Here is a 26,068-nt window from a genome sequence, read left to right on the forward strand (position 1 = left end):
GGTTGCAGGGAGGGGAGGGGGGTGTAAGTTTCCAGGGATGGGAAGAGAGTGCGAGGAGAGTGAGAGGGGCCCAGTGATTTCCATTTACTGAGTACCAGACCACGATCGAGGCTCTTGTATTCGTCCCTTCATTTAATACATCATCCCTAGAATGGGTTGCTTCTCTTCCGTTTTATAGAAGAGGAAGTTGCAGTTCAGTGAGGGTGAGCTAATACATGTCAGAGTTGGCATTTGCACCCCTCTCTGATTCCAGCCCATGTGACCATTCAGCGGGGGCTGTGAGGCTTTCTTAAGTCGAGTCCCCAGATGGTCCTTAAACCTGTAGATCTCTGAGGCCTGTGTGTACAAGAAGCCCACACGCTATGGACACGGCTAAGTGTCCCTATTTCTTATGAGGGTGGGAGTAGAGCAGAGAGTTATGGTTGGATAACAGTACTAAGAAGGTCCCAATGGGAGGAGACTAGGAAAAAAGGAAAATATAATTGAGTGAAGAGAAAATGGGTACCCTGGGTGCATGTCCTGAGGCGGTCCTGGAGAAGGTGCAGAGGCACGTTGGAGAAGTAATTTATTGGGCAGAATATCTTATACTCTAAACTCTAGTCAGCACGCATTCCCGTGGCAAGCAGTTCAAGGGCATATTGGCCTGGCCTGGGCTGTGGGCACAAGGCTGAGGCTTGAGCCCCTTCTAGAGGCATTCCCTAGGGATGAAGACAAGTAAACACTGCAATAAAGCCAAGTAACCCTCTTAGTTCAGAGGCAAGGACAAGGTGCCAAGGAAGGTAAAACCACCATTTTTCCTGAGGGCCACGAGCTTTAGCCAGAGGTAGAGTGTAAGATGCAGATACGTTGCTTGACTCAGTGCACCCAAGCCGGGCGTTTAGCAGATCTGGGCTTTCCGCCTAAATGTTGTTGATGTGATAGCGAGAGAAAAACATCATGTGACAGCCGTCTGTGCTTGTCCCTGTTCCGCTCGCATGCTGGCTCATTAAAAACCAGTGTTGCCATGGCTGTGTTCCCGCGAGGCCCAACATCTCCATACTTTATATCCTAAATAAGCGCGTAAGGATACCCTCTGCAGCTTCTCAGCACAGAGCGCCCGGTGCTGATTAAGCTTGTTCAAGTGCCTAGGCTTAAGTGCTGATTTCAGTACCTTTCTGCCTGACAAAAGCTCACCTGATAAATGTGTTGTAAGAGTCCCATAGCTCATCGGCACCTATTTTCATTTATTTGCTTATTGTTCATATGGATCATCCCCCAAAAAGCTACTCAAAGCTATCAGAAGCAGATGAATTCTTTCTAAAGATCCTGCAACTTTCCTCTTTTAGCCCCAGTGACAATTTTTAAGTAACTTGGGTTGCATGTTACTCTTTTGATATTTTCGGATCTGCCCTAGAAAGCCCTTGATTGGCAGTCTCTGGGGCAGGGGTGGGAGACAGGCTCAGATAACTGGTATGATGATACCGGTTTTTGATTTGGGAAGATTTTTTTTTTTCTTCACCCTGCCTGCCTGTGCTGCTGCAGTCAGCATCCAATAGAGACGCCTTCTGGGCTCCTGAGCCAATGGCCTCGCTCCTCGCTGCAGCCTGGAGTCTGAGAGAGCTGATGGCTGTGCACAATTTTAGCAAATTGTCATGGGGCTGGGGGGAGGGGAGTGCTCTCCCCACAGGGACGGAGCCAGTGTCATTGAGCACATGGTGTGCCAGGACAAAGTTGATCTGTCTGAAGGAGACCGTGGTCAGCAGTGGGGAGGACCTTTGTCACCTCATCGCTCCTTCCTGCTCTGTCATTGTTGTTTGTGTGAAACGGGAGCACTTAACGGTCAGACTGGGGGCGGGATTTGTGAGGTCAGAAAGCAGCATTTGTGTTCTGGTAGGGAAGCCAAGGGGTTTTTGGAGGAGTCCGAATGAAAAATTGGGGGAAAGAATTGATATTTGGCAAAAAGAAAAAAAAAATGTTTCTAAAAGATTAGGAGAGCAGTGTCATGCAGCCAATTCCGTATAAAACCGACAGCCAGTATTTGGGACATCTGTTATAGTTGGGGAAATTATTTAAGCACTAATCATATACATAATATCCATGTTCCCCTCTGGTAGACTTTGATGGGAGATTTACAATGGGGATATTGAAATGGGACTTTGAAAACACTCCATAATATTGCACTTTAAAGTTTATCATAACTAATGTTGCGTTATGTTTCCAGATATATAAGAACAGGGTTTTCCCTCCATATGTGTAGGCATGTGTAGGATCCATGGTACAGATATATCAACTGACTTTACCAACATATTTCACCCCTTTCATTTTCTTTAGTTTCTTTTTATATTGCTAAATAAAATACTTGCCCCTTAAAAACCTACCATCCTCTCTATATTTCTAACTTTATATTTTTCATTTCATATATTTTTTCCATATAAAAATACCATATCTGTGCTATATTCGAACCACAGAGGCCAGGCCCGTGGAATCCACTGCTAATCCAAGAAACTGCTTGTCGAAATGGATAATGTGAAGCAAAATTTACACTTGTTTGGTATTCAGATTATTTATTTTCGGTAGAAAAAAATCAGTTGATCCTATAATGCTGGTGTTGCTGAGGGGAAACTAAAAGAATGACAGATAAATTGAAATTTATAAGAGAATCTGTTTTTTCTCTCATACTTCTGAAATGCCACATGGATTAGTCTTCAAAATTAGTTGCTTATATTGTGAAACACTTTTTATTTTGCTTTGTTCAATGCACTAGGCACTGGAATGGATCTATAAAGAACTGATTACACAACTCTTCCAAGAGGTTTTTTTTTAAGGAAAAAAAAATTATATGCATTTGACTTAAGAAGCTTACCTCTTTTTCATTCTCTGGAAAAGCTCTAGAAGTGTAATAGAGACAGTCACCCTGTAATCCACTTAATCATGGTATGAAGATGAATGGGGTACGATTTGTAAAACATTTTGTATTTCTCAATTCAAAGGCATGCGCCACAAATAGAGCACTAAACTTTATTATGTAAATGTTAGGGCTTTCAATTATTAGCCAAGATTGCAAAGTGTCTGATTGGGATGCCATCAAACTTCACAAGTGTTTCTGCTACAAACAGTTTAGAAGCCTGACAGTTGCTGCACCGAAAAAAAAAAAAAATGAAGCAATTGAAGAAAAGAATAGACACGTAGTGCTCTGGCATTTCCAATTTCATGATGCTATACGAAAGCAGCCAACACATGTTGGACTGCATCATGATGCTGGCCCCTGTGAAATGTCACTGGGCTTTCTCAAGGTCATGGAGACTCGGGGCTGGCTCAGAGATGCTGGCCAGACACAGCTTTGGAGCCCAGAAGGCTGTGGAACAGGGGAGACAGTAGGTGCCAATTAAAAGCTTCAGGCACTTCATAGATGGCTACACCCTACGGTCCTGTGGGATGGAGGAGGCCTTGGGCATGCGGAAAAAGTGAGACCATTTCTTCTCACAGCATCTCATAACAAGTAACTCTAAATATATGGTTCTTGTGGGCCCTCTCTGAGGAGGCTAGGATTTCTTCAGGTGACTACCAGCTAAAACTGGATGCTGATATAACTCGTGCTGTCACAGTTGTGTGCATATCTGATCTGTCACAGACAAAAGCGGCTGGAGAAAGGAGTGGTATTTTTGTGACCAGAATGTGTGTGTGTGTGTGTGTGTGTGTGTGTGATTTGTTGCCTTTTTCTCTTTTTCCACCTCCTCAGCAGCAGCTAACCCGACTCTCATGCATTACATAATACTTATCTAGCTGTGTAGAGTTTCAGTTATGCCATTTTCAGGATGATTAATGGGAGTTGTGCAATAAAAGCTCCCAAGTTCTCTGGGGAAAAAGTCATAGTATCCTGATGTTTGAGCTGGAGTGCGTGGATATGGCGTCAGCATTGAGTTTATTTTGGGTTGTTGTAAATGTCACTATTGGTTTTAATGTCCAAGAATCTTCATCATCAAATTTAGCGATCTTCTTTAAAGTGGTGCTAGAACACCCATTGAGTAAGAGAGATGGTTCTTTAAATAGGTAGAAAAGTCCAACCTAAAACCACTTGCGAAAGATCAGGTCAGATGTTGATGAGAAAATGTTTAATGCCCATGAAACTAATTTTCCATTTTTAATTATACTTCCTCCACCTAAAATAAAAGGAATATTTTACTGTATGGAGTCAGAATGTGAGAAGACATCTGATTAAGCTGCCCATGAAGTCGTGTTTGATTTGAAGATGTAAAGATGATCTTAAAGATTTTCTTGCCTTTCCAAATGATAAAACTCTAAAATAAGTACAAGGGTGCCATTATACTAAAAAGGAAATTATTCAAGAGGAAAAAATATCCCATTTACTTATCTGAGTTAAAGGGACAATATTTGAGGATAAAAAATGAATAGAAAAACTACTCAATATGTCAATACAATATAGTATGCCATACTATTTAAATATAGTAAATATGTAGTATTGATTTATTAATAGTATCTATACCATACATATCTATGATATTGTACAGTATACTATTTGTAAACCAAAACAAAGCAAACAATGACATCAAATCAGTGAAATCTCCATGGAAACTTCCTAAGGAAAACCAGCATTTCCAGTGAAAGTTGCAAAAATTTTATGAGTGTAAGCTTGGACCCCTGTGATATTTTATATGTAAGTTTATTTAGATTTTTATTAGAATTGATGCAAGAATTGATTCAAAAGCATAGTGGAACCATAAAGAACATTTTTGGAAATGCATTGAACTATATTTCTGGACTGCCAATGCTTTTTGTATTTTGTGTGTGTGTGTGTGTGTGTGTGTGTGTGTGTGTGTGTGTGTGTTTATCCGCCTTTGGCAGATTTTTTTTCTGAGATACTTGTATCATCATAGCTGGGGAAAAAACAACCCAGTAAGAATTTTCCATAGGAAGCTACCAAATACCTTTGCCAGAGTTTCTGGCCCATATCTGAACAATGACTATCTCCAGAATGTGCTACCAAAACTCTTGCACATCTCAGTTGTCCCCAAGAAAATATTGGTTTTGTTTTAACAATTGAAATAAATGGTTGCAGTTTGAACAGTCTTACCAGAACACCAGCATTTCCAGTGAAAGTTGAAAAAGTCTTATGCGTATCAGCTCATACCCCTGCAATCTATTTATTGCCCTTTTATTTCCAGAATCTATACAAATATGACTCAGTAATTATAATCCTACCACATAGTTATCCTTTGGCAGCTTAATAAGATATCTTCTCACATTCTGATCTCATACATGACAATATTTCTTTTATTTTAGGTGGAGGAAGTATAATTAAAAATGGAAAATTAGGTTTTTATCATTTTTAAAATAAAATTTTAAGGTTTTTTTTGTTTAAGTTCCACCAACTTCTAAGATGTTTTCTTTCTTATTGTTAACGAGTTCTTAAGTAAATATTTAAAATATCATGTTTTTTCACATCTCTAAGTGACCATCTTTCATTTCATTCCATTTTATGCTTATTCTATAATTTATGTAAATATATATATATATATACACACATATATATATATCACATACACATAATTTTTAGATATATACTCTACATATAAGCTTCGATATAATTATTTAAATATAATTTATTAAATTATAATGTTTAAGAATTAACTAAGCACTTATTTTTAAGCTCAAACAATTAATCTAAACATACATCTTCCCTTGTTATAATCACAAGCTTTGTGCCAATTTCAAAGAATAATGAAAAAATATCCTTAAATTCACAGTGGAGCAGTTTGTAACTTCAAAAATTGGGGACTTGATCAATTGATCTCTCAAATGACCATTATTCATCATATACAGGCTTTTAAGACTTCGGGGTGGGAGGAATGTTGATTTTTTCGGACAGGTTATTTTTAATTTATAGATGTAGAAAAATTATTAGAGAAAAATGGACTCAGCCGGGATCAATATTATTGAACTTCCTCCATTCCCTTAAAATATATAGTTCATGTATTACAGCGATGCCTTTGGAATCTGGGTTGAGTTAAGCTATAAAAAACCTCCTTGAATGGAGTCTAAGGTATTGATGGCACAGGCTCTTTAATGTGGCCTGCTAGTCAGCTAGATAGCTCACTGCAAATCACATTCCAGTGCAATCAACAAACAAACCACAGAAACCTAACACTGTAAGAAACGTATTAAAATGGCATTTTTTCCTTAGTGTGGCAAGTACAGAACAATGATTAAGGGCCAAGCTTATATTATATTACTGATGGTTGTCATGCACTGTCCTTGTGTTGTCTACTTGTATTATTATTATTATTTTTAGCACTTTTAACAGATAATGGTGCTATATGAAGCAACTGCTGCTTGTGATTAGCTGGGGATTTAGGGAAAGAGAGACAAATAATAATTATTGATATCCTGTTATACCAGGAGCCATGTATGAACTTGGCTTACTATCTTTCTCAATCCTCAGACATCACCAATGAGGTGAATGGTATTGTTATTATTCTGTCGAAAAGGTCTGGCCACTCAGAGAATTTAAGTAACTTCCACAGGTCACACAGCAAGTAAAGTTACAAAGCTGCTATTTGAACCAACATATGTTTGATAAAATGTACAATTAAGTGGCACTCATTGGAACTGCATGTAGCATTCAAACTGGAAAAAACAACAACAACTTCTTGATTATTTATATTTTGCATTAATCCTAACAGCGCAATTTAATGTCTTGAGGCCAAGTCTTTGGATGATGTAGAGTAGTAACTCCCGTACAGATCCGCATAAGTAAGCGCTAGATACTGATGGAATTTCTGCTCTTAGATTTTTAGAACATTATCACTGTACTAGAGGCCCGATGCATGAAGATTCGTGCAAGAATGGGCCTTCCTTCCCCTGGTTGCCGGCACCGCCTTTGCTCTGGCTGGAGCTGCCTTTCTGCCTTTGCTCCAGCCCGGAGCCGCCTTCCCACCTTCCCACCTTCCCACGCTGCCCAGAGGCCTGGAGCGGGGCAATGACACAGGCGTTCTGCACTGCCCCTAGCCACTCAGTGAATGCATATGCAAATTAACCCACCATCTTTGTTGGGTTAATTTGCATACTCACTCTTGTTTGGCTGGTGGGTGTCGTGAAGGTACAGTCAATTTGCATCTTACTCTTTTATTGGTGTAGATAGATTTTTAGGATGTCAATCTCAACACAAATCTTTCTTCCCCAGTGAAACTCGCAAACCTGTCACCTTAGGTCCTTTTGTCATGGCAAGCTTTCTTGTGTGATCAAATTATAGGTCTCTGAATAAATGTCCCATTCAGTTAGTGCTGCAACTCAAAATCAAAGTTTGGTATTAGATTTAGTCCCCTCCGCGCCCCCTTCTGTCATCTTTGTCTCCAGAATAGAGTTAGAATAATTCATCTTCAATTATTTTGTAAGACATGTCCCTTCATTTATTCTGCAAATGACTCTTGAGGTGTGGGTGCTGGGAACACAGACAGATGAACCTGGAGAGATACCAGTGTCATATTTGCCTAAATTCTCCATGGAAGGTATGCTACTTGTGGTTTTCCCTGGGGTGTTAGGCAATACCAAAGAAAAGGATGTTTATTCTAAGGTATTCTTTACTTTTTTATTTGTCCAACTGCAATTATTCAGCAGCACAGTCAGCATTAAACAAGTTCTGAACTTCCTAAGAAGCTAAGTTTATCTAATATTAATTGCAGAGGCTACTGTGTTATTTTTTCCACACACGTCAATGAAAAATTCATGTAGCTTTATAGAGTTGTGTTTTGCCGTGTTTTATGCTCTCTCAGAATAACCTGGGCCCCCAGACCTCCTGCCACCAGCTCTCTCTGGATGAGGCTTTGTAGTCTGTATACTTTCCCCAAGCATGGCTTTTTGAAAGTGCAGCTCAGATGCAGTCAGATCAAGCTGGGCACAGAAGGGTAGCCTTCCTGAGCAGAGGTAGCAAATTCAGAGAGAAAACCCAAGGGCTGAGCTTCAGAGTTTTGCGATGCGTGACACAGGATGGATGGTGGACAAATTGGGTTTCTCTCCTTCATCATTTCAGCCTAGGCTGTGTTCACAGGTAGGAGGCCGGTGGTTTGTGTTAGGGAGGCACTCGAATGAAGTCCTTAACAAGGCCGTGCTAGCCTTGGCAAGGCCTAGTTCCCGGCTCAGGGCTACCTGTGTACTGTTTATGGAACTATGGAAACCGAGCTGAGTGCATTGACAGTAACTGAATCCACAGGGTGGATATACCCCTGCTTGTCTGCCCTTCACAAAGTCCAATCTTAGTGAGAGTGATGACGTGGAGAATTCTAAACAGCAGAATTGCTCTTAGAGCCAGGTTGTTCTTTGTATGGAAAAGGCAGGTTTTCTCTACGAGACTCCAACTGAATGACCCTGAAATCAGACTATCCATCGTCCTTGAGCTTATTTCTCTTGGCCAGTCATTCCCTGTGACTCTCAGTGCTGTTTTTGTAAAAGGTGTTCTGTATCCAGATGCTTTTAAGCTAATAACATGCTCATGACCTCAATAGATATCAAGCATGATAATTTCATATGGAACAAGTTATAAATATCTAAATCTTACTTTATGTGTGAACATATCAATAACCATAATAATTACCTTCATGTCAAAAGGCTGTTCTTCATTTGTTTGATATAAAATGTAAAATGTGGTGGAGGGGCTGGTAATAGCAGCTTCAGACCTTGACCTCGTTCAGAGAGGGGCATGCAGTGAGTATCAAGGATGAGACTATACATTAGCTGCTTTAATCTTCATAATAAAACTCTGGCGAAGGTTAGGTAGCAATTTTGAAATGGATAAAAAGCCTGAGGCTTATGGAAGTTAGTTTTTTTATGCAGTTCATACAGCCGATGCGTGAGAGCCGGGCCTCTACCCCAGGTCTTCAGACCTGTATGGTCCTTGCTGTCAACTACTGTCCTCTACTTCGGCCTGATCGCAAGTATGATTAGTAATGCTTTGTTACGTAGAGCTTGTTAAAGTAACAGGCAGTGTCCTAAGATATCCACTCTGCATAGAAACTTATTCCTAAACACCTTCATCTAAACAAGCTGGAAATCGATCATTCAAATTAGAATTGACAGCTTTTATCACAAACGTAAGCATCAGTTTTGTGTCAATTTACAGTAAAAGGTCAAATTATGGGAGATAGATTTTCCTTAGGAAGTTCAAATAAAGCTCAAGAAGGTGGTTGCGGCCTTCAATTAAATCTTTCTTTTACCCTCAAAACAGTTCTAATTAGAATTATTGATAAAAGAAGTTATCAAGGTAGCAATTGATGAGATCTGTTACTATCAGTATGACTTGACAATACATTGAAATAATATGGGTACACTCCCTCATACAGCATTGCATATGACAGACTTTAATAGATATATTTTTGATAAAAAGAATCAAAAAAAGGATGGTATATTCACATTTCTCATTTTAATAGTACCTTATTTTGTTACTTCATTTAACATTATAATTTTTTTTGTGGGTAAATGTGTTTATTTCTGATTGATTTATTGTGCTTGGGCATTGGAGAAAGGGTAAAGGCTATATTTTACCCCCATGTTTCATTGTACTTACCAATCTCTGTATACAGTGGTCACATATGAGAATTTTCTTCTCTTTATCTCTAAATATCTTAGTACATGGCCTTTTAAAGCTTAGTAGTAATTTAAATTTTATTTGTTATGAAATACTTGTAAAGGCGTTTTACTGAAAATATAGTGTGCCTTGAGTCCTCTAAGTTCATTTCCGTAGAACTCAGTACAAGTAAAAATAGATAGTAAAACTTCATGATTCTTTGGGGTTCATTAAAGTTAACCAGAAGATATTATGGAAGGAGCCTAATATTCTTTATTTGATATTCTATATTTTAATATGATCTTGGCTATGTGTAGATTTTTAAACTGGGATCTTGATACAATAGAGCTAATATTAAAAATTAAAAAAAACACTTCTTTAAGCATTTGGGTGAATTCATTACTTATTCTAAATGTATTATAAAATGATGTGGGCAATACATTGTGTGCATGGTAGATTCAAGTGATAGGTTTGCATTATTATTATTTTTTAAGATTTGCTTACTTTATTCTTCTTTTAAGATAGTTTCTACTTTTGTTTTTTAGGGTCGTTGCTCCAGGGAGAACTGCAAATATCTGCACCCACCCCCACACTTAAAAACACAGTTGGAGATAAATGGGCGCAATAACTTGATTCAGCAGAAGAACATGGCCATGTTGGCCCAACAAATGCAACTAGCCAATGCCATGATGCCCGGTGCCCCATTACAACCCGTGGTGAGCAATTTTTCAGTCCTCATTTATTATGTTGGTAACTCCAAGTGCTCAGTGTTAGTGTTAAAGTGATGATTGCACTAGTTCAAGGAACACAGGTGACAGGATCAGTTGCCTGGTACTTTCTAACACAGTTCTCAGTCAGACCCTGAAATTGCTTTCACACCGTGAAGTTACTTATCTTCTGGGTAAATCATGTGGAAATTTGCATTATAGCATGTTTTCCCCCTAACATTTTCTCCAAACTAAGTTCTGTGACTTTCAAATGTAAAGTGTTTTGTTTGTGTTTTTAAAAGGGTCATCAATCTCCTCAATCTAGTCAATGTGCATTTTCAGGCTACTTTAATGGTAATAGTAATTGTAAAACTTGGCAGATGTCATCTCTAATTTTGAGAAAAAAATTCCCTTTCTTTCCTCCTTGAAGAGACTCTGTATAGTTCTCTCTTCTCTCTCTCTCTCTCTCTCTCTTTAAATCCTTACCTGAGGATATTTTTCCCATTACTTTTTAGAGCGAGTGAGAGGGAGAGAGGGAGTAAGAGAGAGAAACATCTATGTGAGAGAGACACATGGACTGGTTGCCTCCTGTAGAGCCCCGATGGGGGCTGGCGGGGTTGGGGGGGATTGGGCAGGGAATGAACCTGCAACCCAGGTATCTGCCCTTGGACCTAGAATCGAACCTGTGGCCCTTTGGTGCTCAGGGTGATGCTCCAACCACTGAGAAACACTGGTCATGGCTAGTTCTCTTTCTTAAAAAGAAGGCTTTGTTATTCTTCTAAACATAAATTGAAATTATTTTGTGGTTACAATGCTGAACGAATTCTGACAGTGGTGAATCAATATGGACTTGGAAGTCTCATAAAAGTAGAAATTATCAGGAGAGGCAGAAACTCCAAGAACTTTTAAGAAAAGATGTCAATTTTAGAAACTGTAGGTGGTCATGGGGATTTAATGTTTACTGAGCAGCGTATGGGGATAACATTTGAGTCTGAGCACATATATTTATTTATTTACTTATTTGGATTTTTGGAGGGTGTATATGGTAAATGATTTCCATAACCTTTACTCACACTTGTTCATAGAAATGTAAGAGAGTAATGTCATAATTATAAGTTGCAAAAGGTGTTCTGATATTCATTGTGATATGGTAATTCTGTGTTTAAGTGTATGTTGAAATTTGCAATGATAAGATCTGTCAGTAATTTATGTCACTAACTTATATGTAGTATTTTGGGGTCATGGGAATGTGGAGACCCACATTTTTCTGATATGCTAACTGTAGCAGTGTGCTAACTAATTTTTTTCCTAATACATTTTAACACCTGAACTCAATGTAATTGTTATTCTCTCTTAGAACTTAATGCACCAATCATTCCAAAAAAGAGGGGGGGATTGCATTTCGAGGTGGGAGGGATCTCCATATCACATCGGCAGTGATACCAATTATCAATTCTATACAGTTGAGGTGAGATAATATTGTAATTCTGTGTCTGTTTTAACCTGATATATATATATATATATATATATATATATATATATATATATATTTTTTTTTTTCATTATTTGGGGGGCTCGGTTTAAAATATGATATCTTAAATTTACTTTTGTGGTATCTGCTAATTTCACATGTTTGTTTTGGGATAGCATAAACTCGTTCATTTGGTTTAAAAACAGTATTTTTTCTCTCTAGCATAAAATATTAGATAAGACTTCTCTGTTGCACTTAGACCTCACATAGGTAGCTTCAAAGGTCCGATAAATCCTTGTGGTAGCTACTACTTTCCTTGATATAAGATCTCTCCTTGATGTGAGGTACTTTGTTCCACTGAAACATTTAAAGCGTATCTACCCGCTCAGTGACCGAGCGCGCCTCTGAGAGCAGCAGTGAGGTTCCCAGACTGCAAAGAACAGCATTGGTCCTGGCGGTTCCTCTACTGAGTTCGTCCTTGAGTTATACTCAAGGTCGTTTCCAGGGTCATCACATCGTAATCCTGGCACAAACTATAAGCAACATTTATGCCCATGGCTTTGAAATACTAGTAACAAATATGCATTGTTTAGGAAATCACTAATGCACAGGTTTCTGGAACCATTAAAAAAATCACCACATTTTCTGGTGTTTTTGTTGGGAAATTCTCAGCTTAAACAAAGCATTAATTTTCTTTTCTTTTTTAAAATACTTTTATTTTCATTTGTTATTTTCCATCACCGTTCATCCCCTCTATGCCCTCTTCTACCCCCCCCCCGCCCCCCCCCCGCCAGATGTGAGCACATTCAGGCTTTATGTTAATTTTTCCTGGTTCCTGGATTTGAAAGTGGAAATACCCTTTTGCTAGAGGCATTGTGAGATCAGTCTAGAAATAATATACTCTATGCAGAGTGACGTTTTTGTAATGAGTACAGCAGTCATTTTAAATATTCAATTTTAAAGCATTTGCTAATAGGAATGGCTTTTAATGGCTACAGAGAAGGCTTTAATCCGGGAAATTTGCTTCAAAATCTCACCGGAGACTTTTTGATCCCTGTAGCCAGCCCTGTTTTAATGAAGATAATAACATGGAGATTCAGAAATAAATGAGATGGTCCTAACCAGCTGCCTACTGGAACTTCAGTGCTGGGCCCACAAATAGGGAAGCTAACCGGCTGGAAGCAGCAGGTGGCAAATATGGAAAAACCACTCCAAGAGGCTGCCCAGCCGAGAGTGTTTGAGGGGATGGCATAAACTTGGATCCAGCCCCGGTGGTGGGATCTCCAAGGAGATAATGCTATGAGCAGGTCCACTCCATCAGGAGCATCAGCGGTGTCTGAGCAGCGGCGGGGCTTGCAGTCACACAGGGGAAGCCTCTTAGTTTTCTAATCTAAGGGCAACCAGTTTGGCCCCCAAACTGTGGCTGGAGGAACACGGATTGGGCAAGGGCTTAGCAAGGTCCAATCAGATTCAGAAGTATCTATGTTGTGCCTGGCACATTACAGAGATCAAACCATTGTTTGGGTAAGTGAAAGAGTGGATGAGGGAAGGAGCTTTCCAAACACAAGAAATCGAGGCAGAGGTTCATGGGGGTTCACCTTCTCCGGCATCCAGAGGAATTGCAAGCAGGCCCCAGAGCCCCAGCCCAGTCTCTGTGGCACTGAATGGGCGGGGGGGGGGGGGGGGGGGAAGGCTGGAGGAGGCTACTTTGTAGCAGACCCTTTAAGAGGCAGCCAGGGGCTGCATGAGGGCCCTTTGGGGACCAGGAAATGGCTGTATGTCACGCCGTTTGGGTTCTCGTTTTCTCATAAATCTTGAGAGACCTGGTGTATAAATGTCAGGTCTTTGGAACCTGACACTGGGCTGACTTGGGGAGTGCAGGGATTTATAGGAGAGTTTCTTGTTTTTATGGACTTTATTAAATTGTAGAGAAAGGCACCCAGCCAAGAATCAGAAAGAAGACTTGACATTTTGGGGGCAAATGTAATACTATGCGTGCAGTTACTGAACTCAGTACTTTTGGTGTCCTAAATCCTCACCACCATCCTATTAAGTAGATAGTATTATCCCAGATTTGCAGATGAAGCCTCAGAGGTTCGGAGAGATTAATTAATATGACTGGCCCTGCTGCTGACTAGCTCTGTAACTGGAAGATAAATGGAAGGCCTATAGTATCTAATTATCCAAATTTGGATTTATTTCCTAAGTGCCACTTTAATTTTTAAATTTAATTTCTTTTTTACTTTGCCATGCACTACCTGATGCAAAGGCAATCTAATGAGAAGTGACTAAACAACCTAACCGAAGGTAGATGGCAGCTTGTGGTTTACAACTTGGAGGCCTCTGATATAGTTCTTCGGTTCGTTCCTGAAAGATAGCTTTCAGGCTCTCGTCACTGCCCTCGGAGAGCTGGCAGAGGTCTCAGGCGCTTTGCCCTGTGCTCCCAAGGTTAGGCTTGGCCATCCATAACGTCCCATAACAGCTGCCTTGAAGGCACGCACTCCTAGCCCTGTTGAGGTCCCTGACCCACGTGGAAATCCCATGAATTTCATGCATTGGAAGCAGTGTAGCGGCAGAGGACTGCAGAGTTCCTGCTCAGGTCCCGGGAGCTTCTCTGCAGCTTCTGTCACCCCGTCACTGCTCTCGCCAAGCGGTTGTTGTCAGTTGGATGCTGAAAGCTTTGATGTCATCATTTGTCACACTTCCAGGAACACCTGGGATTCTTCAGTTGTATTTTAGGACCTCCCTTTCCAGTTTATCCAACTGGTGGTTGAGATAAGGCTACTTCATCCCAAGTGTTTCTGGTAAAATGTTTCCAAGCCAGTCGCCCTGAATCATCTTTCATCGATCTGCCCTTCTTTTTTTTTAAATCCTCGCCCGAGGATATGTTTTTATTGTTTGTTTGTAGAAAGAGAGAGGAAGGGAGAGAGAGAGGGAGAGAGAGAGAGAGAGAGAGAGAGAGAGAGAGAGAGAGAGAGAGAGAAACACCGATGTAAGAGCTAAACATCCCTTGGTTGCCTCCTGAACCTGCCCAGACCAAGGATACAACCCGAAACCTTGATATGTGCGCTGACCAGGAATCAAACCTGCAACCTTTTGGGTGTATGGGATGATGCTCCCACCAACTGTGCCATCTGGCCAGGGCACCTGCCCTTCTCAATCAAGGAGCCTGCACTTCCTTAAGCAGCTTGAAAATGGGCCCCAAATCTCAGGGACCGGCATATTTTTTGCTACTTTTCTCCCTGGAGAGCTAGAAGTGAGTCTTCTCTATTTAAATGTTGAGAAAAAAATTGGATTGAAAGAGAAAGTGAAATTAAGGATAAAGCAAATGGTCATTTGATTTGCCCAGTTGGCAAGTCAGTCTAGAAACAGATTTTAAAATAGGATTGCTTTGATTGTAGTTGTATGCTACCTTCTTAGAAAAAAGGCATTGTAAGGTGATATTTGTTGATAACTCCCATCAGCTTTTGGCTCTATGTTCATATTCAAAATAATTGTTTACAAAGGCTGTTTATAGATTTTATACAGGGTTGTACAAGAATCTGGTTTCATACACCTCGATGATGCTGTTAATTTTTTAAAAACGCTTTATGGTTTACTGCTTGCAAGTTTGACCTTCACAGATACACACACACGTAAAATCTAGACAGATCTGACTTAAAATTTGTGTTCTGTAAATGCCAGCATATACCAATTATGTATTATTTATTGTATGTACTCCCTCCATTTTATTAAAACTTGCCAACATTGTCTGCAAAACAAACACTGTCTCACATAGCATTTTAAAATAAATTAGGGCTCCTCTGATATTTGCAACATTGCAGCATGGGAAAATGATAACTTAGAAAAATTCAGTATTAAAAATTGCAAAACCAAAAGAAAAGAAATTAAACTTTTCTAAGAAGCATATTAGAGAAATGGATGACATTAAATCTCTTTTTCAATGTTAAAATCTCTTTCTAGAAAATATTTAATGCATTTACTAATTTCTTTGACAGAGAAAAACAGCACATCCATTGATATACTTGTCAAGTGAATGTCTATCAGGGACCTATGTAGAGGCCAACTGCAGGATCCATACAAAATGAACAAAACACAGGGCACAAGGCTGCCCCTGAGAGCCTGCAGTCCAGTTCCAGTAGAAGAGATGGATGGTCAGGGACACACACGTGGTGATTAATGCTGGACCTGAGTGATGAGGATCGAGAAGAGCAGAGGGCAGGAAACGCCTGTTTAGAGTCGGAGGTGTGAGTGGATCTGGGACAACTTCAAGAGGAAGAGCCCTAATTCTTGAAGTGCGATTAGGAATTAGATAGGTGGGCTGGGCAGGAGCATCCTTCAATGTGCAGGGAAAACCAGGTTCAGAAGAAGAGTGTCAGAAGGGAACACGAGTCCTTAGCGACCTCATATAGAATCAGAAAATGGAACCTATTTCTGTTTTTAAATAGTAGAAGGCCCTTTAGTGTCTGGAATTGGAATCATCCAGGAGCATTTAAAAAACACTGCTGCCCCCTATGTCTCCCAGAGAGTCCGATGAGGGGGCGAGGCAGGGCATGCTGGATAGAAAGCTCTCTAGGTCAGTGGTCGGCAAACTGCGGCTCGCGAGCCACACGCGGCTCTTTGGCCCCTTGAGTGTGGCTCTTCCACAAAATACCACGTGCGGGCGCGCACGTACAGTGCGATTGAAACTTCGTGGCCCATGCGCAGAAGTTGGTTTTCGGCTCTCAAAAGAAATTTCAATTGTTGTACTGTTGATATTTGGCTCTGTTGACTAATGAGTTTGCCGACCACTGCTCTAGGTAATTCTGATGGGTGGCCTGCACAGAGAACCCCTATTTTCAGAAACCCCTGGAATCAGACACACTGGTGTCCATATCCTAGGTCTTTTGGGGTCCATAATCTCCAAGAGACTTCTTTATCTGCAAAATGGGACTAATAATACCCACCTGCCAAGGCTGTCATTCATCCACGCACTCATTCATTCACCCACTCGGGCACTTACTCAGTGTCTATTGAGTGCCTACTGTGTGCCAGGCATTGCTCTATGTTTTGAGAATTTAGTAGTGTATTAAACAGGTATCCCCCCCATCCCCATCTTAAAACCAAAGTAGTGGAGTTTGGGTTTTGTTTGCACTGAAGTTTACACTCTACTGTTATGAGGATTAAAGGCAGGAACATAGGTAAAGCACCAAGCACATGCCTGGCACACAGTAAGGAGAGGGAATTATGCTAATGACCATGTTTGCACACATTTAACAATGGTCATAATGTGAAATTAAATAACACTTTCATTTATAATAAAGCCTGAGTACCTTAATGGAATCAGAATGGCTCTTTTAAAACAAACAAGTGATTAGCCCATCCAAGCATTAGTAAGCCTGCCATTAGTTTTTCTCTGTTCAGGGTGTTCACAGACAAAAGACAATAATCCAGCCTTCCTGATGCTTTCCCGGAAGCAAGGTATCTGTAAATCATCGTTACAAGGATGCAGTTAGTATCAAATGCACCAATTATGTAGTTATACATTATCCTGTGGGTACTTCAGAGAAAATAGGATGCTGCTCAATACTACCATTGCGTTAATATCCATCCTTGCGATTCCACTGAACCCTGTCAGGGCAAGTTTTGGATGGAGAATCAGCCGTGTAGCAGTTCAAGTTCTTTACTAATCAGATTAGGGCACTGGTGGGTCCAGCAGTGACCTACCTCCAGCAAGGTGCTCTTTGAAAAAGGATGTAACAGATTTACAAAAAAAAAAAAAAAACCTCAAAAGAAATGAAAGAATGTTGTACTTTTTTTGTTGTTTTTAAAGCAGCTTTTGGAATCCGATTTCAAAGCATAGAGCTATTATTATTGATTGCCTGACTGTTTAGCAAATAGCACCACTTATCTGGAGAGGGAGCAATTTGAGATAATGCTTGTTGAGGAGTTGATGGTTCAGGTTTTTAAAAGCTGCTGCAGATTTTACTTGGGGAGAGTATCCTAAAATTCACCAGATTTGAATTTGTTCTGCTGGATTAAACGCAGAAATCAATTCACATGACAACTCTATAGGAACAGTCCAGTGGGAAAGTTGTCGCCATACTTTTATGTAATAAAAGTGTTCCTTTCCCTTTAATATGCAACTTCTGTATTCTAGGCATTGTAGATTTTATGTTCATTTTATTCAATGAGCTTTAAGAAAGCGGAATTTTATCGGCCACCGGTCTTATTTTCTTAAAATATGAGTGCTTTTCTTCCCTCCAAATGAGTTTGTAGATTTGACCTCTGCTTCTAAATAATTATAGTAGCTTGTGTACAGTGACATGAGCATCTCCATAACTTTCTGAAGCATGCATTAAAATACTGCACTGTCTGGAAATACATGTTCAGTCGTAGCAATAGAATACAAAGAGGAGTGCTATTCCCTGGCGTCTATTCTCCACATGCTAAACTAGTCTTTTAGTCTTCAGTGCTAATTTTTTTTAAATATTAAATATCTAATAGGAAAAATAGGTGGCTGGCGTGGCTGAAATTTTACATATTGTATCTGCGAGCATGCAGCAGTGTATGTTTTACCTGAATATCTCGGAGTAGAAATCCAAGTTCAACATGTATCCGCTGTGCGGGTCAACCCTCACCCTGCTGCGGCCTTGGCAGTCAGTAGACAGTGAAGCAGCATAAAGTCAGCTGCTGTTCAGTATCCGTTGGTGGGCAGAGATTGCCCAGGGCCCCAGCTTCTGGCAGGTGATGGATTGTTAATATCTGGAATGCTGGATAGTTTCCTGTTGCCGGCACGCAGCGTAGCGTGTTGGGCAGGGATGGGCCTGCGGATGGGAGGTGTTACTTTAGGCCACTTCCTCAGGCAAGAGCCATCGATCCGGCAGGGCAGCTAACCATGGCATTTAAGCCAACACATTCGGAGGCATCATCATCATTCTAACTTGAACATCTCAGAGGAATCCATGGTGTATCGTTGTTCCTGCCAAGGGAATCGCATTATGTATTAAATATTCTACTTTTTCACGGGTTTCTCACTAAGATTGCGCGCGCTAGCTGCATGCACAAAAGATTTTTGTCTCAAAGCAATGTGTGAGGTCAAGAGAAGAGTGCATCCTGAGGACAGGGATTTTCAACCTCAGCTCTGCTGACATTTGGGGACGGGATAAACCTTTGTTGGAAGGGGCTGCCCCCTGTGTTACGGGACACTTAGCAGAACCCTTAGACTCTACCCATTAGATGCCATAGCACCCTCCAGCTGTGGCGACCAGAAATGTCTTTACACATTGCCAGATGTCCCTGTGAGGCAAAATCACCCATAGTTGAGAACTGTCCTAGGAATAAGGGAATACTTGGGCTCCCTTACAAATACAGGATGAGACAGGGCCAGACTAGATAAAGGAAATGTTGTATTTTTTAACATGTTTCTCTTTTGAACTAGTAAGAATTACTTTTGTAATATGCATCTTAATTGCATTAAAAATCTGTTCCAAATTTCCCTTGAACACTGTATTAGCTCAGGATCATCTTTCAGAGGGAAGAATTGCAATAGTGTAATGTCCTTTTATTCTACAAAAAAATTTTCTCTGAATCTATTCCATAGCACAGGGTAAAAGGAAGTGAATTGTTAAAAAATTACCTTCAGGAATAGGCTGCATTTTGTCCATCCGTTTTTGTGTTTGGGAGACAAACATTACCATTACACAAAGCGTTAAACTTTAAGAGTTGAACCTCCATTGAATTAGGAAGTTGAAAATGTATCATCAATCACGTGGGAAATTGTTGTGCTAGGTTATGCTTTTAAAATTGGAAAAGAAAATTGCTCGAGTAGATTTCAGGTAAATTGCTTAATTCTATCAAGAACAGATATATTTCCTGATATGCACATTTTTATACCAACAAATGGAAACCATTCTCATGTATCCATGAAAGCATTTCTGGCAGAAAGTCAACCTCGTCGCCTTTTCCTTAGTGCGGCCATAGGTGTGCCCTTGAAGAATCATCTAGCATTTAGTTAGAAGTGTTCTCTTGCAGATTTCCCATTTTCCAGTGGTTCTCCCCTAGGAAGGTGGATTCCCTGTTAAATATCTCACAAGAGCGTGACAGACTGGTGAAGTTTGTAATTCCCTCAGAAAAGCCTGCAACTAGTGAATATGCCAAACACTTTATCTTGTGTGCCCACAAGGAATGGTGTCATCCTCACCTTTCCGTGCCCACATGAGGTTTATTCACAGTTTACATTGACTGTGAAACTGAGCTATCCACTGAGAGTTCTGCTTTATTTATTCCAGATAATAGGACACTTGCAACCTATTAACCGTTGTAAACAGATCCTTCAAGAACATCTGACATAGTAATTATGAAAGATATTTCTTAGGTATGCGTCTAGGGTTCAATCAGGACAAAGATGGAAAGTAGTATAACCACAGGAAGTTTCCCTATTGAGTTCTTGATCTATTGTTCATAAAGAAATTGCAAGTATTAGAGACCCCAGGCTTTAAGATTCCAGTGGAAAATGTAGCGGCAGGTTACCTCTTGTATTTTAGAAAAACTTTGGTTTGATCAATGCTTGTTTAAGAATTATCCTTATCCTGAATAAGCGTAAATAAACACAGAATTAAATGGAGGGAAAGGTAGGGAGGGAGAAAGGGAAGAATAGATTGGGGATAGATAGATGGATGGATGGAGGTTGGGGGGGTGGGGAGGTGGATGGATGGAAACATATATATAATGTAGGATATCAACTTTCAACCAAGACCTTCATATTAAATTTTTCTTCTTACTTTTATTTTTCAGCCAATGTTTTCAGTTGCACCCAGCTTAGCCACCAATGCATCAGCAGCCTTTAATCCCTACCTGGGACCTGTCTCCCCAAGCCTGGTTCCAGCAGAGATCTTGCCGACTGCACCAATGTTGGTTACAGGGAACCCTGGGGTCCCTGTCCCTGCAGCTGCTGCAGCTGCTGCACAGAAATTAATGCGGACAGACAGACTTGAGGTAGGAATGATGAGCTAGTTTCTTTACGTACTCTATTCTAACTTGCAAAGTGTGCTATTTCTTCCTTTCATTGTCATAAAAGGTAAAAAAACGTCAAAGCAGAGGTTTTGGTTTAATGCTTGGATCATTTTACTAGAATGTGGGCATGCTATATGTGATGAATGTAATATTCATGAAAGCCACAACATCCATGTGTAGATTAATGGGTAAGAACTTGGACTCTGGAGTCAGACTGCCTGTTACTTTGCTGTGCCTCAGTTTCCTCATTTTTGAAATGGAAGTAATAATGGCACTTCCCTCAAAGAGCTAGAAGAAAGAATGCCTGGCACCCAGCAAATGTTTCTTAAATATTTACCACTGTTGTTATTAAGAACAAATTTGATCAACCCCCCAATACTTGTTCTCATAAAGATGTTATTTAGTTACTATCTATAAAGCATTTTAAAGTTTACTATTGCAGATGGCCTCATAAGCTTCACTATATTTTGGTTGGAATAGCAAGGCAGCTTTGTTGATGAAGTGCACTCTCATAAACATTTTTAATTGGAAATTGTGTGATGATCTGAGTCTCGGAGTCAAGGATGATCAGATGTACGTGCTTTGCTATTGCTACATGAAAAAGAAATTAAAGATATAAATCTTACATTGAAGTAGTTGTTCAGGGTTTCAACATGGCTGTAAATCGATAGATTTGGTGAACTCTATAGAGAGAGGAAAAAATGGCAACATTACTGTCCATTGAAGTTCTAAAACCTGGCTTTGGTGTCCAACTAAAAAACAAAATGATCTTTTTCTCTTGTCCCTGGTTCGGATGAGGCAATACTGAGTGAAGAGAAATTTTGCATGTATTAATTATAGAGAAGGCAGCAAAATAAGGCTTTTGTGTGAATATAATTGACACTAATAATTTATAAGTTTAGCAAGAATTTATTTAATAAGCACCAAGTTCTTGTTTATTAAGTTTCATTGTATGCTTTACAAAGGATCTCAGATTTCAGAATAGTCATAACTGTACCATCATTTTGATGATAATAATAATAGTTAATACTTATTGAATATTTGTTATCTACCAAATACAGAGTCAACCCCTCACAAGCATCACACATTTAATATTCAAAACAAGCTTACGAGGAAGATACTACTATTTTTTTAATATTTATTTTTATTGATTTCAGAGAGGAAGGGAGAGAGAGATAGAAACATCAATGATAAGAGAGAATCATTGATTGGCTGCCTCCTACACACCCCACAAGTGGGGATCAAGCTGGCATGTGCCCTGACCGAGCTTCGAACTGTGACCTCCTGGCTCATAGGTTGATGCTCAACTACTGAGCCACGCCAGCCTGGCAAGATACTCTTATTAACTCTACAGGGCAATAAATTTAGGGGTAGAGATGTGACATAATTATTCAAGTTCACAAAGGTGGGATGTTCCAGTGGGGTATGAACTCAGAATCCCATTTTAAAACACCATGTCACGCTCCCATCCCCCTGCAGGTGATAATACGTAGAGGAGGAAGCACATTTTGGCTCCCGTATACCCTTTAAAGTTTTGTTTGTTTTAGGCTTATGCCTTACCTTTCATTAAACATTTTGGAAAAGGCTGCTAATTAAGAGATTACTGCAAGTAGGACCCAGGAAGGACTTTGAAACCTAGTTGCGCGCCCTTTGTGGTCGAAGGACTCTGCTCTGTGCTAGAGAGAGAGGTACACCGTGACCTGTGTGTGGTTTGTCATTACACAGTTGTCCTTGTCCACTCATTAACTAATGCTGTTTGCAGATAAATTAGGAGGAAACTTAAGAAATTTTAAATATTTAAAAATTATCTGATGCTCAACATGTGAACTCCACCCCCAGCCTTTCTGAGGCAAACCCTGGGCTCATAATGCATAATTGTTGATTGATTAATGGGAACCAAACAGACCATCTGAGATGAACTTTAGTGAATTAATTATTAATAGGAGATGACATTTAAAAAGCTGAGAAAAATCTCTATTGAAATCTCTTTAAAAGAATCTCTCTCAAAGGCTGAGCTATGTGGTCAGAACTCTTCTAAATGAGTCCTCTCATAATTTTAGGTAGTCTGTAATTGACTATATTTGGTGTGATGTTTAGTTATAGTGAAAACTTTTGTCGTTTGGTTTTATTTTTCTTTCGGGAGGAGCTGCTTTGTGTGTTTTGTCTGTCTTATTTTGCAATAGTCACAACAAATGACGACTGTTGCGTTGGCTGTCATTTCCTTTTAACCTGAATCCCCCTTCTCTAAATGCCTGGTGGTAGGGCAGCTTCCTATCTCCTTCTCGTTAACTGGATCTGATCCAGTGTCACAGTTACAACCTGTTAGGCACTGTGAGGCTGAGGGGCATGCCTTCCTGCTCGGCACTTGGGATTTTAGACATTCATGTCTTCAGGTTATTTCCTCTCATGCTAATTGCACTCCAGATTGGAGTCTGAAAGACATGGCAATGAGTGCACACACTTATTTGCTAATTGGCCACATGTTTAGTTATTGGGGTTTAACTCTATACTCTATTTTTTTCTTCAAGGAACTCTGAAGTGCATGTTTGAATTTTGAATTCCTTTGGAAGTGGAAAAGAATTTCAATCAGTTAAAATAATGGCTGGTTTGTCTTGCCACTTCCTTCTTTTTGCTACAATTTATTAGACAACAAATAAATTTAAAAATATCATCGATTTATCAGCCTTCTGGTTCTTATATAATTGCTTGGGTGAACTGATTTGTAGTTACAGCACCCAATGTGATTCTATAAAAAAAGGTTAAATTGGAAAGCAGGAATCCAAGGATTAGTGCTATTGATGTTGCTAATTAGGTGAGTGAGCTTGGGTCAAATTTCTCATGTTCTCTGAACTTCATATTCCATACATAAAATTAGGGGATTGTACTAGATTATCCCGAAGATCACTTCCAGTTAGAACATTCTGGGGACATTTAGGGAATTTTCTTAATTTTAATGCCAGCCACAAGCTTTTGAAAGTTTATATGCTGGGTGTCCCCCAAAAATGCATACACACTTTAGCAGCTGATAACTCAATTTTGAAAATGAAATATATTTTAATAAACACTGCCTTTATAATCATTCAAAGTGTGTGTATACATTTTGGGACACCGTGTGTGTGTGTAAAACACACACATAAGCTTTATACCAATATTCATATTATACATTCTTTGTTGGACATCTTTTAAAAGACTTTCTACATTGTAAAAGTCAGCTTTCTTGGTTTTCTTTAATGAGGTGCAAAAGTCTTAAGTATCAGTAACAGTGGCTTTTAGAATTCCATTTTGTGACCTTGGGATGCCTTTCTGTAGTTTCAAAGCAGCTTTTTATTTCGAACTAGTGGTCCGGTACACAAAATTTGTGCTCTCGGGGGGTGGGGGGTCCCCCATGCTGGCCTGTGCCTTGTTACAGTGCAGGAGCCCCACAATTCATCACCCCAAAGATGTAGACCTCTGTGAGCCTCACGTCCCTGGGCCTGGCACCGGGGGCAGAGATGCAAACCTCACGTCCCTAGGGCCAGCACCTGGGGTGGGGACACGAGCCTCTGCAAGTCTCACGTTCCTGGGCCCAGCACCAGGGGCGGAGATGCGAGCCTCACACAAGTCCCCTACGCTGCAAGTCCCCACCCACCCACACCTGCTGCACATGCAGCCTCCTGCTGATCAGTCGTTACACGTGAAGGCATCATGGCCATTTGCATATTAGCTCTTTATTATTTAGATTAGTGGCCCAGTGCACGAAATTTGTGCATGGGGGGGAGGGGTTGCCTCAGCCCAGCCTGCATTAATCAAAGAAAAACAAACCAATGGCCACCTATTTCAGATGCTGATGAGGATAGAAGATTTCCATTTGGTTAACAGTATCATTTTTATATCAGCAGTCCATATGAGACAAAGTATTTCACCGAAGGCGGACAAATCACTTGGCTTCTGATATCTTCAGCTAGGGTTTGTTTTAAAATAAGTTATTCTTGTACTGAACGTTTTATTCTCCTGAGGTAATCATGGCATGGGTTTCTAATTCAGGCTCCTGGGTACTGGGTGCTTCTACTCATGATGACACAGAAGAAAGACTCTAGGCAATATATTTTTACTAGAGGCCCGGTGCACGAAATCAAGCATGGGTAGGTTCCTAGGCTTGGCTGCCAATCAGGGCCAATCGGGGCCTTCCTTCCAACTGCCAGCCAGGGCCTTCTTTCCCTGGCTGCTGGCTGTCAGCTGGGGCCTTCGTTCTTTCTGTGCCTCCCTCTGGTGGTCAGCGCACATCATGGTGAGCGATCAAACTCCTGGTCTCTCGATCAAACTCCCATGGGGACAATTTGCATAATATATATATATATATATATATATATATATATATATATACACACACACACACACACACACACACACACACACACACACACACACACTAGCGTTCCCGTTGCAGGAAAAATCCTGCAATAGGGTTTCCTGCTGCCCTCTACCCCGCCCTGCCTGATCTCCTCCCTTGTCCCCTTCCCCGCCTTCTCTGCCAGCGCCCCTGCTTTTCTCCCTTTTCCGCTAGCCCACCCACTCTCCTTCCTTTGCCCCCGACCCCGCCTCCGCTCCTCCCTTCTCCCCCGCCCCGCCTTCTCTGCCTGCCCACTCTCCTTTCTTTGCCCCTGGCCCTGGCCCCGCCTCCGCTCCTCCCTTCTCCCCCAGCCCCGCCTGCTCTCCTTCCTTCTCCCCCGGCCCCGCCTCTGCTCCTCCCCCCAGCTTGCTTGCTTCTCCGCAGCTTTGCTCCCTTCTGCAGCTCTTGGCTTCTTTCTATGCTGTCTTTTTTTTCCTTTTCTACGCTGTCTTAATATGCAAATTAGCCGCCATCTTTGTTGGGGTAATTTGAATACTCGTCCTGATTGGTTGGTGGGCGTGGCTTGGCTTGTGGGCGTGGCTTGGGCATAGTGAAGGTGTGGTCAATTTTCATATTTGTCTATTATTAGGTAGGATATACATACACACACACACACACACACACACACACACACACTAGAGGCCCATTCATGCACAGGTGGGGTCCAGCTGGCCTGGCCCCAATCCGAGTGAATTGGGGCCAAGCCTGTTGGGAGGAGGAGACAGCAGAAGTTGGCTGGCTGGCCCACCCTGATTGGGGCCCGATCAGGGCCGGGCTGGCTGGGGTGAGGGGCCGTGGGTGATTGGCCAGTGGGCCTCACCCCCAGTTGGGGTCAGGGGGCTGATTGGGGTTTGGGCTGGCCATGGGGAGGGGCCATGGGCTGATCGGGGTGGTGGGGACCCCACAGGGGCAGGGCCTGCCTGGGGGAGGGGCCGCAGGCAGTTGTCCAGCTGGCCCTGCCCCTGATCAGG

General features: G+C 41.0%; 1 protein-coding gene across 14 annotated transcripts in view; it reads left to right on the forward strand.

Annotated features, from left to right (window-relative positions):
- The window catches only part of MBNL1 (muscleblind like splicing regulator 1), a 170,576-nt gene that overhangs the window by 122,436 nt on the left and 22,072 nt on the right, over positions 1-26,068 (forward strand). For all 14 annotated transcript variants that reach the window (XM_079766219.1, XM_079766216.1, XM_079766224.1 and 11 more), the window contains 2 exons: positions 10,102-10,272; positions 20,510-20,710. In XM_079766219.1, the coding sequence (XP_079622345.1) occupies positions 10,204-10,272; positions 20,510-20,710 (270 nt within the window). In that variant the 5' untranslated portion in view covers positions 10,102-10,203. The remainder of the gene's footprint in view (positions 1-10,101; positions 10,273-20,509; positions 20,711-26,068) is intronic.

Source organism: Cnephaeus nilssonii (assembly GCF_951640355.1).
Source record: "Cnephaeus nilssonii genome assembly, chromosome: 3".
In the NCBI taxonomy this organism is placed as follows: Eukaryota; Metazoa; Chordata; class Mammalia; order Chiroptera; family Vespertilionidae; genus Cnephaeus; species Cnephaeus nilssonii.